Source organism: Bidens hawaiensis, unplaced genomic scaffold, assembly GCF_021521415.1.
Source record: "Bidens hawaiensis isolate Kalapana, Puna unplaced genomic scaffold, B.hawaiensis_p1.1 tig00085978_1, whole genome shotgun sequence".
NCBI lineage: Eukaryota > Viridiplantae > Streptophyta > Magnoliopsida > Asterales > Asteraceae > Bidens > Bidens hawaiensis.
The window spans coordinates 808-21,251 of NW_027504180.1; the positions used below are offsets into that span (position 1 = coordinate 808).

The 20,444-nt window shown below is 31.3% G+C and overlaps 1 protein-coding gene across 1 annotated transcript; it reads left to right on the forward strand.

The window, feature by feature from the left end:
* The first annotated feature begins 15,600 nt into the window (after positions 1-15,600).
* Positions 15,601-19,051, forward strand: LOC143607732 (leucine-rich repeat receptor-like protein kinase TDR). Its single transcript, XM_077083075.1, has 2 exons — positions 15,601-17,985; positions 18,274-19,051. The coding sequence occupies exons 1-2, from the start codon at positions 15,759-15,761 to the stop codon at positions 18,588-18,590; spliced, it is 2,544 nt and encodes an 847-aa protein (XP_076939190.1). The 5' UTR covers positions 15,601-15,758; the 3' UTR covers positions 18,591-19,051.
* Positions 19,052-20,444: the final 1,393 nt, after the last annotated feature.

Consider the following 20,444-nt stretch of genomic DNA (forward strand, 5'->3'; position numbering starts at 1 on the left):
ATGACCCTAAACAATAATTTTAACCCTATATGTTTCCAACTTCATACAACAAGGACTAAACTGCAAATATTGCTATAACCCTTTTCATTTTAAACGGATATCCACGACCCATACTCGTTTTCTTGCACCCAATTGTAAATTGATTATCTTGGGCCACAATATTCCCGATATATTTGTTAGGTGATCTCGTAATTATATTATACATCCCATTTACGGCCAACCGACACCCTAATTATGGTTAATCAATCAATCAAGATTCGTATTTCGTATTATAACTCGCCGGAACCCTAGAATCGGATTTTTATATAATCAAACATGTAATACGCAATTGATTCATCCATTTGCATCTTCTAACCCTCGCCGCTCGTATCCCTACGCTTAATCACGTTATCACTCACTGTTAATCGGTTCTTGATCCGTTTATTGTCTAGCTGCAATTTGTCTCAATTAACCCTTGATTTGTCATCTTTAAGGTAATTATCTTATATTGTTCTGTTCGTCTTAATCAGTATATCAAAAGCCCTAACGTTAATTAACCATAACTTGACGGACTACGCGATTATGATTCCTAGGGTTCTTAGTTAAACTGGTTCGTTTGTAAGCCTAGTTTATTTTCGTTTCTGAAGTGTTACCAACTGATTACGCAGACCATTTGGCTGGTGGCTGTGATTTGAGTTCTGGGCTTCGAGCCCTCCAGCAGCGATTTTTTAGTCTTTATTTTTATTTTAGTATTATTTAGTTTATAATATATATATTAATCTATTTAATCACTTAAATCATATATTGAATATTAATTAATTCATATTTTGTTAAACCGGCACACTAACTAGTCGTTTTTCCGAACCTTTGTAAAACTATATATATATATATAATATTGTTAATTAATATATTAAAATACATATTATACCTAATTAGTTTATATAATTATTGAGTATTTTTCTTAAAGGCTTTATTTTATATAATTATTTATTAACTATTATTTACAACATTTACTTAAAAGAACTCTTATTAATAATATAAATATAAATACAATTAAAACATATTTTTAGTTAAAATAATCATTTAGAACAAATCTCTTTATATAAACTATAACGTTTTATAAATATTCATATAAATACTTTAAAGTATTTTATATAATTAAATCTTATTATTTATGATGAACTTTGAAAATAAAATTTAGAATAAACCTATTAATATTTAACTTTCATAAGAACGCACCTGATCTTCAAATCCCGAGCGTCTATCTAGTTTAAGATTCATTTTGAAATCATAGTTATTTATATTCGTTTCCGCAATTATTGTTACTTAGGATTTCTCGTCGATAACTTCCGAAGAGCGTAAATACTGTTTACTACCGTTCATACCGCCTTTGTTTATCTCTTGCTTATTGCTAAGGTGAGTACCACATTCCCCTATTTTACTCGTTTTTCCATGTTTTGGGACATATGCGTAAATATATTTCTCATTATATACTTATACTTAAAACTGCAACTTTGTCTTATATGTTAACAACTTATACCTTACTTGTTTATGTGCTTATTTGCTTTGTATACTTTCGCATTCGGAGAGGTCCAACATAATCTCAGTCTAGTATGATCGTACGCCAGTCGTTAGCCTTTGTGCTTCTGACATCTCAGTTATACTTGTTATACTTGCTCATTTGGTTATTTTGTTATTCTCATATGACTTGTTGCAGCTACGTATTTTGTTATATATATATACTATATGTACAACTAAACTGGTGTGTTGCTCACTCAACATGTGTTGTTGACAAAACTTTATTTTATACGCATATGCAGGTTGGTGAAGACTTAGTGAAAAATTTAGCTAGAAGAATACTTTAATCAAGAAATATAAAATTTGTATTGTTGTATGAATTATGTACTTGTTTGTATTTGATTTATTTGATAATTGAATTCAATTAATAGATATTGTCATTAAATATCGTGCATGATAGTAACCTTGAGAGCTGTGACAATCAGTTCGTGCCCCGGCATTTCCGCCGTAGGTTGAGGTGTGACAGAAGAAGTCGTTACTCGTGCCAAAGCCAACCAAGTGACTTCAATTAAGAACGTGTCAAAGGTTCAAGGTGATATCATTTCTTGGTTATTTGATTCCGATCTTAAAGTATGTATTGTTAAATGGGAAAAGGTGGTTCATATTATGAGAAGATAATGGATGTTCTCACTTTACCGCGATGGGATGTTCGTACCCTCACGTGTCGTCCATTTGTCAACCGAGGGGGTAACCGAATAGCATATTGGTTTCATCAACAATTGTTATTCGAGGTCAATTCTGGTTTCAAGTTCCTCAAGCCTCAGGTTCCAACCCGAAAACGTATAGATGAAATTGATCTAAGGAGGGGTTGGAGAAAGTGGATCTTTAAAGTTAAGCCGCCAAAGACCTTGAAGCGGGTACCAGTGAAGACTTTAAATTAACAATGCATCTTTCGTTCAACCGCTGGTATTAGGATAACTGAACTGGGGAGGCAGTCATTGTCCTGGGCAAAGGTTTTGAAGACCGAGCTGATTAAGATCATTGATCCAATGTGGCTTGTTAATTTAACCGAGACCGATAACGATGTGCTACACAAGAATAAGATTTTGTTCGAACGCAATGAAGACTATGATCTGGCTATGCAATTCCAACGCGTTGTGCGTGTATGTTATGATAACAGGATTCATAGTTGCAGAGATTGGCAGTCCAAGCGTTTCAAGTAAAGTAAAGTAAAGACAAAGAGCTCAAGACGAGAGGGTGTCTGTTAGTACACGGTTTTGCGTCTCGAGTCTTTGTTTCTATCGTTATTGTATTTATCGTTTTATTTATGTAATGAATTATTTAGTTAATATTGTAGTTCGTTAAAGTATAGTCTAGTTCGTTAAGGATGTTTAACGAACTATATCTAAGTTAATTTCCCCCTGATTCGTTAAGGATGTTTAACGAATCAGGGGGTGATTCGTTAAGTTATTGATATTTCATGTATGTAACGAAGTGGATGCTAGTTCGTTACGGAATGTGTAACGAACTAGATCCATCTTCTATTTATAGTGGCTTTAGTCCACTGTTTAAGTTAAGTTTTTGAGTTATATTATCGAATTGTTGCCCAGATTCACTCTCAAACTTCAATCTAAAGTATTAATATTATACACATACATACATACAACTAATATATCATATACACAACATACAATCAAGAGTAACAATGAACTAGATCCTTAATAAGAGGTTAATTATATATACATATCAGATCTGTGATCTGTGTATCGGATTAACAAGTTCAAACACTAAGCTAATATATAATAAGGTATAATTAATTATTTTGATCTATTATTATATAAATGATATGATGGCCATATAAATAAATATATAAAATATATTTATTCTTACACAACTGACTAATATCTTGGTGAGAAAACATCTTTGTAAATATTTTTGGCTTCTTTGACACCATTCTTTGATTTTCAGTTGAATGCATATCACATACTGAAAGATGATGATTAAGCTTAAGGGGGGAGCCACCAATTTAACACCTCGCGTATGACCTCATCTTCTAGATCTTTGTCATGATCTTCCTCTAGTAAAAAGTTGTGTAAAATACAACATGCCAAAAAGATGGAAGACTGTGTTTCACAAGAGTAAAATGGTTCCGCCGTACTCCAAATAATAGGAAACCTCTTTTTTAGAACACCAAATGCCCGTTCAATTGCGTTACGTAATGATGCGTGACGAAGATTAAACAATTCCTTTGCATTCTCGGGGGCACGAGTGGAGCACTCTTTCAAATGATACCTAACACCTCTATATGGCGTCATTAAGGTACTCGTTTGAGGCAAACCCGCGTCTACTAAACAGTATTTGCCTACAATTAATTTATAATTAGTATTATCATAAAATACTACACAATTAAGTAAATATGGTTTAAGATTACCTGTCGGAATAATTAATTAATCTTCTTTAGTTAGCGAATTCTTTATAATTCTTGAGTCTGATGCAGTCCCCTCCCAACCAATTAAGTAAAATACTACACAATTAAGTAAATATTCATTATAATTAGTATTATCATAAAATACTACACAATTAAGTAAATATGCATTTTTTTATAAAGACCTAACGCGTTTAAACTTTAAACCATGAAACCAAACCCGAACCAAACTGTTAGTAACAGTTCGGTTAGGTTCGGTTTTCGATTATTAAAAATCCGGTACTAGTGGTTTGGTTTATGGTTTGACCTTAAAAATCATTCAAACCGGACCGTGAACAACCCTTCTATACAGTGGTTTAGTTAGATAGTCTAATTAAGATCTGTGTATCATGTGTGTTGTGACCAATCACCAAAACATAAAGCAATTAGAGGTTGAAGATGGATCTTTTGAGTAATAAATTGTTCAAATATATGGATCTTATTTGTTTAAATAAGTTTTCATTTTTTAAACAATAGCATTTTTTTGAAGGGCTTATAAGTCCAAACCCCATGAAACAAAACCGAAACCAAACCGTTAGTAACGGTTCGGTTCGGTTCAGTTTGGTTCGGTTTTGATTTCAATGATTCGCTTTTAGTTTATGATGATCAAAAACCGTTACTAGTAAAAACCGTCAAAAGCAAACACCATTAGCATATATACTACAAATACCATTAAGAATTGTAAAGCAATATTTGAGAGGATTTTGTAATTACTGATCTAAGAAGTTTTAATCAACTTATTAAATTGAAATGGCTTATATATTAATAAAGAAAATGCATAGTCTCTCATTTTGTCTTTCAAGTTAACAAATTTCAAGTTCTTATTAAATTCAAAAACTTTGAATTTCAAGTTAACAGATAACAATTATTTTACAATTAACAAAGAACATGCTTAGGCCTCGACTAACTCTACATGAAAGAACCAAATTAATCATTCATTAATTGGTTACTAAAACCCTAAAGATGTAAAATCAAATTAAAGTGTTAAATATTAAATTAAGAATACCTAATAAAAGAGGGGTTGAAACAAGTTTTGATGAAGCAGGTGGTCTGTGGGTGTGAGCATGCTTCGGTCGTCAGTCGTCGTCGAGGTATTGTGATGAAGAACTTCTGGTTATGTTTGGTTATGGTAGAAAATGAGCAGAGTATATGAACCATTGTAGATAAGATAAGGGTAAGATAGTAATTGCAATCATGGCTCCTTTTCTTTCCATTTGATTCCTTCCAATTTGGAAGGAAAATAAATCATGTTAAATTTGTATCACTTTCCTTTCCTTTCCTTTCTCACATATTTCACCCCAAATAAAACTCTGGAACACCTTCTTTGCTTGATTCCCTTCACTTTCCTTTCTTTTCTCTTCATAAGTGAGACTCTGGAACATCATTTCCACCTGGTTGTACACATTCACCTTTTTCGATCGTACATATTAAAGGAACCTTTTTATTTTTGTTATATATTATTACTTTCAATAAAAGAAGGGAGGAGATTGACTGTGTTCATATACAAAAACGATTCTCAAATCTGTACTCTATTAGGTTAGTTACCCGTGTAGCACCCGGGCAAGAATAACTAATTTTTTTAAACAATAACATAATCTGAAGTTAAAAAAATGTATCACATATATAAAGATATATTATACGGTAAAAAAATTACACATTACGCAATTTGGAAATAAATGTTAGAAAATTCATAAATCATAAATTATTTCTTTGTTATTTTCTATATCAAAACTTAGTTGTAAATGACAACTTTTTTAACCAACTCGTGGACCAAAACTCATTCTAATCTTAAACTGTTTTGACATGAACAATGTTTGATACTTTAACCGGTTAAAGAAACTCATTCGTTTCGTATTGGTTACTTATAAAAATCTAATATTAATAACTAATGCAATATATTTTATATTAAAAAATTTACATATTTATGATGGTATTAATTCTTTTAAATTAGGATGAATTTATTAAAAATTAAAATAAAATATTAAAAAGAGAAATATACTTAATATGAGAGAGAAGAGGAAAAATTTTGTAAATAGTGATAACATGTGACATTTATAAAGCTTTATTTATTAAATAGTATAGATTAGCTACCCGTGTACACACGGGTTAGAATAAGTAAATTAGTTAAATAATAACACAATATGAAATACAAAAATATGTTCAAAAGATATAAAGATATATTATATGATATAATAAATTACAGATTACACAATATAGAAATAAAAAGTCGTTAGAAAATTCATAAATCTCTAAATATTTCTTTATACATAATATTTTTAGTTTTATTTGTAATTTTACTTTGGTAGTTCCATATTTTTCTGTTTTTAACTCTAGATAATGTAACACATCACTGACCATGAGTTAAAATAAATTTTCTCAAAAACAAACTAACCATCTATAATAATTGATCTTATCTTTTATTAATCTTCATTGCAAAACAAAAATAAAGTGAAAATTTCATTCTTTGAAATTAATCATTTTATCTAAAGGTATAGGATTTTTTTAAGAATAAAAGTGTGAGTTCCAATATTACTTTCGGATATGATTTTGGCTTCTATAACACAATTATCATACTGTACTTTCACATATAGTTTAGTTTCATTGCATAGAACAATTTGCTAGTTTATATTTTAAGTAGTACGGCTTTTAGGACCAACCTATACCTTTACAACCTTATATTTTGAGGTCATTTAAAACATCTATGAAACTAATATTTTCTTTTACGTATCATTTTATGTCTGATAGATACCATATGAAGAATGATAATATTTTTCATCTCCCAGAAACATGGATAGCAAACGTTTGCTGATTTTTAAGGTCGGCATCATTTTTTGAAGTCTTCAATAATATAAGGATATACAAAGTCATTTTTTGAAGTCTTCAATAATATAAGGATATACAAAGTCAAAGTATAACTCGCTCAATAAAAAAACTATATTTTTGAAGTCTTCAATAATATAAGGATATACAAAGTCAATTTATCTATGATTAATAGTCTGCTAATGTCTAACATTTGTATTCCAAATATAAGAAGTTGTCTTATCCACCTGAAAACCAAAACATGTAGTCCACTGTTTATATTTTTGTGGATTTCTAAGATAATGAACTTAATATAAATGACAGGTTGATTAAATAGTCAATTAAAAAAAGTTGTAAAAGTTATTTTTATAAACCAACCCGTGGACCGAAACTCATGAAAATCATAAAGTGTTTTGACCAAATCCATATTTGATACTTTAACCGGTTAAATAAACACGCAGGTTTAAGTGAACATAAATACTAAGAATACATCAATAGAGAATTTGTTTTCCAAGGTTGAAAGAAAAGACTTGTGACTTAGTAAATAATCATATATATATAATAAGTTAAATATATCAATCAATCAATCAATCATGCCCGGTAAAATCCCACCGACAGCAAAGCTATAAGTAGGGTCTGGGGAGGGTGGGATGTAGGCACACCGTACCTCTATCCAAAAGAATAAAGAGGTGGCTTCCAGATAGACCCTCGGCTCTAAGTACATGTGTATGAAGCAAAATAAAGGAAATCAAAGTTTAACAGTTATATAAAAACTACTACTAATTATAATAATATTAATAATAAGATCACAGTTTAACAGCTATATAAAAGCTAATAATAATTATAATAATAATAATACTATAAGTAAGGGAAATACCATTATGGTATGTAACCTAAATAAGTTAAGTCTAAGCCCTAAGGTATTAAAATTTTATATATAAAAAAAATAACATAATTGTGTTGGTATTAAAATTTTTAAATCAAGAAAGAATTATTAAAAAAAGAAAATAAAAGATTAAAAAGTAAAAAAATGAAATACAAATTATTAACAAGAAAGAAAAATATCAAATGTATTTAACATGAGAGAGGGGTGGGAAATTTTTGTAAGGATCATTTTGGTAATGGCATGTGTCACTTAAAAAGTTTTATTTATTATACAGTGATATGAATGAACGATGTGAGTTAACAAAGTCAAACTCCGGTCTTTCGTCTGACCCACCCAGCCGACAAAGCAATAGTCAGATAATTTATTCTTTAACAATTTGTTTTGCTAATTATACTACATCAACTTGTTATAAATATTTATATATCAACTAGTTGTGACAGAAGGGTAGACCAAAAGTAAGATTCACAAAGCATACGTGTAGGCTACACGGTGTAGCTAAACAAAACATGTCCAAAATAAGAATAACTTTTAATATTAGATGAGCATACATCTTACAACATAATATTGATTTAATATAAGCAGAACTATTATTACCCTAAGCGAGCAAGCCCTCATCACTCAGAAATCAAACTGAGACATGGCGAAACCTGTCCGAAAGAATAAAGATTCTAATATTGGATGAGCATAGATGTCGCAGTGATTAAACTGAACTAATCTAAACACACATGACAATTAAAAGCACGACGCAAACAGTTTAAATTTATCCAAAGTACTCTATCGTAAATAAAAGAACAGTCGGATCCACTGAAACACCGAATGCAACCGAAGCATACATAACCCCAAAATAGATTATATCAAACGATAAACACAAAAAGGAAATGACATAAGGGAAGTAATGAATAAGAAGTAACTAACATTTACATAACCCCAAAATAAAAACATGTACTTTAGTGATGGTTGAATTGGAGGGTGAAATTGAGGCAATGATTCTTACAGTTTTGACTTTTGTTTGGTCAAAGTATCTTTTCAAATAGTTCCCTTCAACATAATCATAAGTTGTTATCTAGTACAGTGTTCTTTTACATCAGTTCATAGGTGGCCCGGGACCCGAACTGATGATGTAAAGAGAACCCGAACCAGATTGAAACTTTGTGGATCAATTGTTAAGTTCAAATCTCATGAAACCCGGACAACCCTTAACATACCGGCTCGGATTGTGGGTAGAATCCCAACATGCCATAACCCGAAGTCCTGAACAACCCAAACAACCCGATTGTTGTTCTTAAATAGGCGGGTTAGTTAATGCAGCAAAATTGAAAATATTAACGCTGACAATTCCACGGACACATAGTGTCGGTTATTTTGAGTTAAATATATGAGTAAATACTGATAATGATTACAAAGAAAGAATGTGTCTGCAAACTTTTGCGTTGTGATGAAATGTTTGCTAAAGTAGGCTTTAAGTAGGTCCTTCAAAGTGAAGCCTTTTTTCGCTCACAACTAATCCTAATGCCAAACTTTAGTCTGATACGATAATAGTTGCTCATAATCATGTTGAAGTAAATTATAAGCGAACACCTTATGAACACTCTTATAATTAATTACATGTATTTTTCACAATTTACTTTCAATTAATGTACTATCAAATTCAATTTATGAAGATTACCTTTTGATTAAAACCTCCGCCTTTGAGTTACGGATGATATATAATTGCTGCTACTGTGCTACATACTATCCGGATGTGTGTACAAACTTCTAATCGCTGTAGAATACGGTGGTCGGCGAAGGGTTGCACGGTTGACCGGCGGTGTTGAACACGTCTGGGAAACAAAGAAATTTTTTAGGAGACATAAATGCGGTTCTAAAACAATTTCAGAGTAACACATGTAGCAAAACAACACACATGGAGAAAAGGAAACATACAAAGCAAAACTTACAACACACACAGCCAGGGCCGTCTCGTGGATAAGCTAAATAAGGCAATGGCTTTAGGCCTTCAGATTTATAGGGCCTCCATCTTAAATAAGAATTACGTATTATGAGATTTTGAAAGTAAAGTTCTTTTAGAATTAGTAACCCAATGATGAGCCACAAGCTAACGATGATTGCTTCATATTCATTATCACGGCATGTCTTTCATATTCTATAATTCGTGTATACTCTCTAGCGCTATACGCATTATAAAGAAAAGAATATAAAAAGGTCTCAACATTTTAGTTAGTTTTAGGCCTCCGAGTATATTGAGACGGCCCTGCACACAGCATAAGACACCCCTTAATCATGAGTTACAAGTATACAATGTATAAAATCACACGTAATTGTAAATATATAAATTACATGTGACATGTGTTATGTTTCATTGGGCTCGTTATTAATAATACCTGTTCATTTTGGCTTATTGTAATATTCGTTTTAACTTATCAGTTATCATATTGCATTACTTAACTCTACAACAGTGTTTATACAAATCTTCATAAAACATACCGTGCTAAAAGTAAGTTATTTTGTTTCATGTTATTTAAAATGGAACATGATTTAATGGCAAGAGATATTTGGACATACACCATTTGCGACCTATAGGACACATATAGGTCCAGATTTTGTTAATTTGTGTTGGGTTGTGTTTATGTGCCTCGTGATATGGGCACAAATTGTTTTTTTAGAATTTTTTGATTGATTACTAAATACTTGTAAAAAGTATAGTCATTTGATGATAGAGAGGTTGGTTAAAAATAAATCGTTTGATGAAGGTGTTTGATGACGTTGAGAAAACACACACAAGTCGTATAGCGTGCATATGAGTGAGGGTGCAAAATCTGGAGAAAAAAAACAATGAACTATTATGCCTATACGAGACGTATAGCTCTATACGAGACATATAGGTCATCTATGATAAGCTATACGAGTCATGTAAAGTCAATACAAAGCATATTGCTCATCCACGAAGGTCTACATGAAGCGTATAGGGTCCCTGCCTATATGAGGCCTATAGGGCCACAAAGAACTATACGACTCGTATTGGACTATACGAGTTGTATATGCAGTAAAAAGCTACGACTCTGATTTCTCTTTACATGTGTCAGACATGTAATGTCTATGCAGGTCGTATAGGCTTATACGAGTGTATAGGCTTTTACAAACATGATGGGATAGTGTTTGTATATAACATTTTACACACCAAACTACACAAAAGCGTATAATATACACTTGTTCTAAGAATAAGACAACATATAACCTACACACGAAAAACATTTAACTTACACCCAAAATTTATCATCAATAAAATGCACACGCACACGAAAACATATAACCTACACACAAAAAACATATAACCTACACACGAAAATTTTATCTTACACAAATACAATTTATTCATACATTAATTTCTTTTCAAAACCAATTTCTTCAAATTCAACATATCAATATCCATCAACACGTAGTTACATTGTGATGAATAATACAAAAAATTATCTTACACATGGTTGCATTAAATCTCAATAAAAAATATACAACCTACACAAAAACATATAACCTACACTTGTTATAAGAATAAGAAAACTTATAGCTTACATACGAAAAACATATGACCTACGCATGTGTAGGGTATGTGTATCTTTGTGTAGTTTATATAATTGTTGATGTCGAATTACATACGTAAGTTATATGCTTTTTGTATGTTGTACGTTTTTATTGCTCAAAACAAGTATAGGTTATATAACTTTGTGTAGGTTGTATATTTATTGAACCTAAATACGTTGATATATGCTAATATATTGACTGAAAATTATTTTTTTAATATAAAGAAATAGTATTATATAAATAAATTGTATTTATGTTGAATAAAATGAAGAATGTGTAAATAAAAATAAAACTAAAGTAGTGTTTTTATCTTTTAAATCATTAAAGGTAAATTAGTTTGATATATTAATTAGAGATATATATTATGGTTATATTAGTTGTATTAATTGGAGAGAGAGTTGCATTTATTGTTGCATTTACATCTTTTTTATTTATTTTTAAATATATAAAACCTAAAATAAAACTAGTGACTCATATTCATTTCTTGCAATAATTTGATTTATTTCTTGAACTTAGACCTCTCTCTCTCTCTCTCTCTCTCTATATATATATATATATATATATATATATATATATATATATATATTACTCTTAAACGCACTTTATGATAGGAATCATAATTTACATCTTTTATTAATATTATTAATAGGTAAAAGTTCGCAAACAAGGATTAGCACCATCATCAACACTATTGTCTCATCATCAACAGCACCTTTCTCACTATTACCCATGATTCAAACTCAAGGTTTCAAACGATTGGATTTGATATTTTGATGATCAATCGCACATTAAATTATCTGAAAGGACAACTCCTTTAATCATGCAATCACTCAGTAATTACTAATATATTCATTTGTTTTATATATATATATATATATATATATATATATATATATATATATATAATATGAGTATCATTACAGAACTGTTAAATTATTTAAGAAATTGAAGGAAACCTTGAAAACTAACGTTTTTTATAAAAAATTTTGTATGTTAATGTTCTTTGAGAGTAGTTTTATCATTTTTAATATCTATATCCACAATTACAATTTTGAAAATTAGTTTTTATACATATCTATGTTTTTTGTTTTACACCTATGTAAATTTGTTGATACATAAATTTTACATGTATGTAAACTTGTGAATAATATATGTAATCAAAAAATTTATATAAAATATGATAAAACTACTCTTAAATAATGTTAATATATAAAAAAAATTAAAAAATTGTTTAGTTTTTAAGGGTTCCTAACAGTTTTTAATTTTTTTAGAGTTCTTAAATGATACCAACCCTATATATATATATATATATATATATATATATATATATATATATATATATATATAGGATAAGGATCCTAAGAGAACTTTTTGCAAATTGAGAACTTTGAGAACCATTTTGGACCACTAAAAACAATGTTTTAAAAACCAGTATTTTACTTGTGTCGGATTGGGCTAAAAAACGGTACAACCGGTTGAACCGGGTTATACCGAAAGGTTCAACCGATTGAATAATTTACCTTATAATTTCCAATATATGCAACTTCAATCAAAAAATAACCCCAAATAAAATGATTCCATAACAAAAAATAATACAAAAGTTAATCCATAATAAAAAATAATGCAAAACACTCAATTTTAAAAAAATAGTCCTAAAGATTACACGTTTGAATGTTAATTGTTGGGTTAAAAGTAATTTTGAAAAACTATGGGCTGCAACTATCAAAAATTTCTCGGACTTAAAACCGGTTTGCCGGTAAAAACCGGTATTTTAGACAAAAACCGTCGGTACGATGTTCTAGCAAATCGGCCAAAAATACCGGACTCAAATACCGGCCTGTTGTGCGAAATCCGGTTTAACCGGTTCAACCGGCCGGTATGAACCAGTTTTTAAAACACAGCTAAAAACACATTTAAAAATATTTTAGAAAATCATAAAACAAAAAATAATAAAAATTTTAAAAAAGTAAAAAAACGAAAACTCTTATATTTATTCCGGTTTAGTTAAAAAAATTATAAAAAATAAAAAATAAATAAAAAAAGCGTCGTATTATACACATATGTATAATTTTATATAATCTTTAGTTACGTAATATACACATATGTACAATATCATTTATCTTAAATTATACACATGTATACAAAAAAAACATGTAAATGTACATATATGTATATATTATACATATGTGTATATAATTTAGCTAAACCGAGTTTTTTATTTTTTTTATGAAACCGGGATGATAAAATAAGAATTTTGGTTTTTTTACTTTTTTGATTTTTGTGTTTTTTTTATTTTATGATTTTTTTTATTTTTGGATTTTTTATGGTCTAAAATTGTTCTTATATTTCTCAATTTTAAAAAAGTTCTCTCATGATCATGAAGATATATATATTTATATATATATATATATATGTATGTATGTATATATGTATATATGTGTGTGTATATATGTATATATGTGTGTGTATGCATGCATGTATAAGTACATAAAAGTTCGTTCTTATAGGATAAAACTTTTGAAACCAAATGTGAGCACTAGCTAGATTGTGTAATTGGATTCTTAAAGAGAAAGATGCCTAAGAAAAGCCAAAAGTAACGGAAGTTCTATTCCCTTCCACAATGCAAATGGCATCTAAAATATGCATTTCATTATTCAATAACTTTTATTAAATATAATAATATGATATAGATATCTATATGTGAATCTTCCAACCATGAAAATATGTAATAAACGGTACATGTTGTTGCTCGTTTATCTTCTATTTTGATGTAAATAATATTTTTTATTAAATAATGTTAAAATTTGGAGGTTTTTATTGTCAAAATACTCACCTTTATTGATTAACTAGAATGAAAATAGGCAATGTGTGAGATATGTATATTGGTATTCTCACTTTTTAATTTAATTATAAAATTGTGTATTGTGCCGGTCTATATTAGTTGGATACCCGCCTCATATATATGTTTATGGTTTTAGTATTTTACGTGGTTGAAAATAACCTTCTTCTAATCTCTAGTAGAAACTACTTATATTTATTTTAACTTATTATTCTTAGAAAGTTAATGGTTATTTTTGCATTTATGATATATTGTAACAACTTTAGGCAACTTTCACATTTTTTTCCCAACTTTCTCATTTTTCATAGTAATTATATTTCTACCAAATGAAGATCTAAAAGAAATATATAAGGATATTAAAAAAAATTCGTACAAAAGGATATCTTAATATTTAATCAGGAGTATCCGAGTAAATATAACAAAGAAAAAATATTTTTGCACTAGTTTTGCTCAGTGGTATCTAAATACTTACAACAATTTAAACCTACAATCTCACTTTTATTAACGCCCTGCTTGCGGTACGCACATATAATGTATATATGTGTGAACCCTTGGGTGGGCAAAAGTAAAATTGCACTAATTTTGACGTTATTTTACTAATCACGTGAAAATAACGTTAAAAGTGGCGGAAGGTTAATCAGGCATCATGTGGTGGCGTTGATAACCGAAAGACAATGGCACATGCACCAATCAGCCGGTGTCCCGATGATTGAGTGTTATGTGTCTTATGTCCAAGGCTTGATTCAAAACTACTATCGAGACGGGGGTCTCACCGGAAGCAGCCTCTCTATCTCTATGGGATAGAGTCTACATCTTACCCTCCTCAGACCCTACCATAGCATTACTATTAGTGGGATATACTGAGTACGATGATGATGATGATGAATCTCACTTTTATTACAACAATTTAAACCTATAATCTCACTTTTAAAACAGACAAACACCCTACTACTAAAACACCAAAACAAAATTTTATCACTCTTCATGGAGTGGTTCACAAATTGAAATCCTATTAACCTTACACTTGTGACTATTAAACTCAACACCTGACTTTTAACTTTTTTTATAAACAAACATCGTATAATAACACAAAAATTTAAAAATGTTTAGAAAAAATGAACAAATAATACGGGATACCAAAACAAGCATTTCAGTAACCATACCACTACCAAGTTTATTTTAAAATAATCAAGATCAAAATGTTTAATATCAACATCAATATACCAAACTTATTCCTAATTAATATGAGTGTTTTGGGGAGTGGTTCACAACTTATTATCCAAATTCATTTTGAGGCCCCATATGCTTCCAAAAGCCATTCAAAACCCTGCAGACTACTTCACCTCTTATGTCATTCCCTCCTTTTCTTACTCTTCACTTTTCTCAGTCCCAATGCAATTAAGTGAGGCCACAAATTGACCTACCTCTCTTCCATTTCACCCCCATTTTTGTCAACAATAATAATATTCCATTCCCTCAATATGTTCATCTTAATATTAACAATAATATTCTTCATCGCACCCATTTCATCCACCACTGATCCCATCACACAATCACTCTTATCCTTAAAATCTGAACTCATCACACCACCAAATGCCTTAACTGATTGGATTATCCCACAAGAACAAACCCCAACACCCAAAATCCAATCTTGCTCATGGACTGGAGTCAAATGCAACCAAAACTCCACAAAAATGACTGGATTAAACCTTTCTGGTAATAATATTTCCGGGTTTTTATCCGGGTCTCATTTCGATCAATTCGGTGACTTGATCGAGCTCAACATAAGCCACAACTTGTTTTCTGGTGAATTCCCAGTTGGGATATTTAATTTAACAAGTTTAAAGTATTTGGATATTAGTAGAAATAATTTTTCTGGTGTGTTTCCAATTGGGATTTCAAAGCTTAATAATTTACTGGTTCTTGATGCTTTTAGTAACAGCTTTTTCGGGTCACTCCCACCGGATGTTTGCGAAAATGGGTCGTTGAAAGTTTTGAATATTGCTGGGAGTTATTTCAGTGGACCGATTCCGCGTGGGTATGGATCATGTAATAAGCTTGAGTTTATTCACTTGGCTGGGAATTTGTTAACCGGGTACTTACCGGTTGAATTCGGGCAGCTTGAGAGTGTGACTCATATGGAGATTGGGTATAATTTGTACCAAGGTGGGATCCCATGGCAATTTGGGAATATGAGTGCATTGAAGTATCTAGATATAGCCGGTGCGAATCTTTCGGGGTCTATTCCGAAGGAGTTAGGTAATTTGGTTAATCTCGATACGCTTTTTCTGTTTAAGAATTATCTTTCTGGGATGATCCCGGTTGAAATTAGTAATGTTTCGGGTCTTTTGAGTTTGGATCTTTCGGATAATTTGCTTTCGGGCCCGATTCCTGATAGTTTTTCGAACCTGAAAGGTTTGAAGTTGTTGAGTGTTATGTATAATGACATGAATGGTTCTGTTCCTGAAGGGATAGCTAAGCTTCCGAATCTCGAATCTTTGCTTATTTGGGATAATTATTTTAGCGGTACGCTGCCACGAGAATTGGGGAAATATTCGAAACTCAAATGGGTTGATGTTTCGACAAATGATTTTGTCGGTTTGATTCCACCGGATATTTGTTCGAGAGGGGAGTTGAGTAGATTGATGCTGTTTTCTAATTACTTCTCGGGTGGGCTTTCGTCTATCTCGAATTGCTCGTCGCTGGTTCGAATTCGACTCGAAGATAATATGTTGTCAGGTTATATATTGTTGGATTTCAAGGTTCTTAGTGATGTTTCTTATGTTGATTTATCAGGAAATCGGTTCACAGGTGGGATTCCTGATGATATTTTTCATGCGTTAAATCTCGAACATTTTAGCGTGTCGAATAACCCGAATCTTGGAGGGGTACTTCCGGAAAAAACATGGTCTTTGCCTGTTCTTCAAAACTTTTCAGCCTCATCCTGCAATATTTCTGGGAACTTCCCAGAATTTCCGTTTTGTAAGTCGTTAACGTTTCTTGATTTAAAAGGGAATCACTTATCAGGAAGTATCCCAGAAAGCATTTCGTTTTGTGAGAATCTTGAAACGTTAAATTTCGCTGAAAATAATCTTTCTGGTGAAATCCCAGTGAAATTAGGAAGCTTTATGAAGTTAAAGTTTCTTAATTTGTCGTATAACGATCTTTCCGGTTTGATCCCGTTTGGAAACGCGTTTAAATCAATCGACAGTCGTTCGTTTCTTGGAAATCCCAATCTTTGTGGTGCACCCTTAACAACAGTATGTCACCATGGGAATGGAATAATGGAATTGGGAAGTAGAAGGAATCACAAGGTAGCTTGGGTGCTTGTACTATGTGCAGTAGTGGTTGTACTCTCGAGTCTCCTTTTCGTTATCTTTTACTACCGTAGACGAAATGTTATCCGCCACTGGAATATGGTATCGTTTGGCGGTACACCTGAACTCACAGCTGCTGATGTGTTAAAAAGCCTTAACTCCATTGACTCTGTTGAAACACTGTATTCATCAAACTCGGTGTACAAAGCTGTATTGCTGACTGGGATGACGGTAATTGTGAAAAAGATCGAATGGGGTACCAAAAGTTCAAATCTTTTGATTGATTTTGTAAACCAAATAGGCAATCTTGAACATAAGAATTTGATTCGACTGTTGGGTTTTTGCTATAATAAGAATCTTGGTTATTTGTTGTATGAATATTTGCCAAACGGGAATCTTGACGAGAAGATTGGAATTAAAAGAGACTGGGGTTCAAAACATAGGCTTGTGATTAATATTGCAAAAGGGTTATGTTTTCTTCACCATGACTGTCATCCAGTTAATTCTCATGGAGATTTGAAGGCGAGTAACATAGTTTTTGATGATAATATGGAGCCCCGTTTGGTCGAATTCGGGTTCAAAACAATATCTGCAATGGAAACAGGTATAAGTTTTTTTCTTTTTTTTTTAATGTATAAACCCGATTTTAATAATTGTTTTCTACATTGAAAGTACCAAATAAAAACATGGTTCTGTGACTGTAACAGTTGAAACGAGTCAGTTTGGGTTGATTTCTTTCCAAAATTATTAACATTTTTATAAAAATTTAGTTCATTTAATAGGATTACATATATTGTAATAGTATGATTTAGGAGAGTTTATGTCTAAAAACTACACAATCATTCACCTTTACAAGTCTTGAAATCGTTGTGTACATATTTTTATATGACAGGTGAATACAAGGGTCTCATCGATCATGACCTAAAAGATGATGTATTCGACTTCGGGGAAGTTGTTTTGGAGATTTTGACAAATGGGAGACGAAAAAATGGCGGAATAAGCATTCACAAAACACCAAAAGATGTTTTATTAAAGGAAATTTATAGTGACAATGAAGTGTCTACTTCTTCATCATCTTCATCTTCAAAGTCTATTCAAGAAGAGATAAAGGCGGTTCTTGAAGTTGTTCTTGCTTGCACCGCGAGCAAGCAATCGGATAGACCTTCAATGAAAGATGTTTTAAAGATTCTTTTAGGGTTGAAATCCTAGAAGGATGAGAAGTTGGATGTCATTTTTTGTATGTGTAAGTTAAGTAGTTAAGTTTATAAAAAGAATGTTGATATATGGTTTTGTAAAATAGCTTTATTTGCTTGTTTTAGAATATTGTGTGTAATTTAAGATTGTATATCTTTTGGTGGGATGATGTGATTCAAGGAGGGTTAGGGAAGAGGGGGGAAAATATGATGTGGCGCCGCGCTAATGAGAAGAAATAAAGTTCTCGGAACGCTTAGGCCATTCACTATACCCAAAGCATGGATGCAGGGATGCTGAGGGTCACGCCCCCATGTGGCGGCGCGATGAGGCGTCTATTCTCTTTCTTTCGCGTGAACAATATTTATTGTGTATTGTGGGATAACTAGCAAGAGTTCATTATCGTGTTACGTAGATAGTAAGACAATAACTAGCCGCCTATTAATTTAAGCATAGTGAGTTCACTAGATTTAATTAGATTTTGTATATGCATACAAAAAAATGTAATTGGTTGTTAATTGTATTGGGCGATGACTTTTCAGGCCTTTGGGCGCCATCAAGAGAACGAAGAGGGGAAAGAAGCCATGGCACCATCGAGATAATTTGGGTGTTGTGGCATCACAAAGGTTTAACTAGTGATGTGGAGCCCATCCCCCCCCCCCCTCGCGCCCGCCTTCACCACACCGCGTATGTGACGGAACAACTCTATGAAAAGCTAAATTAAGACCGGAAATAACATGTAGTTTAGATTGTACTTTAACCATATCTTAAAGGTGAAAATTGAAATTCATGTTAGCATGATAATTTATGGGGCTCCTATTGTATTAAACTTTCACTTGGTCAATTATTGGGGCTCCGAATCTTTTGATTGATAATTTGTCGGTAACTAGTGACTTTTTGTCAATAAATTAAAATCTATTATAAGGCAATATTATGCATTTCTTTATATACATTTTAAATATGTTTACAACTAGTTTTTATTACCCGTATTAGTTGTTTAACATTATTCGTTTATAATATTTTATATTTTTAGAATTTAATTATATTTATTGTATAGAAGTTAATAATATACTTAGTAGTATTTAATGATGAAAGAGTTTCATATATAATTGAGATGTTATAAGCAGTTTTAAAAGTTATTTGGGTTTGATGAGATACATGACCAGCTTATAAAATTGTCTTTTTAATAATAAATGGTATATCTTTTTTTAAAGAAATCATATATTAATTTTTAGTATTTTATTGGATTTTCATATCAAATATTTAGTGAGATTAATTTTTAATTTAATGAGATATTATAACACGGTTTAAAGAATATCTGGGTTTGATAAGACTCATACCCATGAATTCGAGTCAAATGCATGAGAAATATCCATTTACAAATAATGCAATCTGGTGTCTTGAGAGAATGTAAGAAGCAACCGGAGAGCTTTTAAAAGTTTCGTTTATATATATTATAGATAAAGATTCACATTTGGATTCATTCTCGGCCTTACAAAACAACTGATTTATTAATAGGTTTGGATCATTTACAAATTAAATTAATTTGCTAATTATACGAATCAAGTATTGTAATTAGGTACTAACATCATAGTGTGATCATACTATGTTGTAATTACACTACACTATAAGAAGGGACCGGGCACCCATATGGGTGTGGTGCGTGACTTCCAAACCACATGGTAACACCGCCACCCCATGTGGGTAGGGATGTAGGTTGCATGGCTTTATTTCATGACAAATGTTTGCAACAAAATTGATTCGATGACAAATGTTAGAGAATTAAAATGAATTAATAATTTATTATTACACATGTGGGTAGGTGTTACCAATGGTTTTGCAGTGTGTGGTTACTTAAGGGAAGAAATGAAG

Coding starts and splice junctions, on each gene's coding strand:
- LOC143607732 (XM_077083075.1), top strand. CDS start 15,759: ATGACTGGATTAAACCTTTCTGGTAATAATATTTCCGGGTTTTTATCC. Junction 17,986..18,273: donor AATATCTGCAATGGAAACAG/GTATAAGTTTTT, acceptor TTTATATGACAG/GTGAATACAAGGGTCTCATC.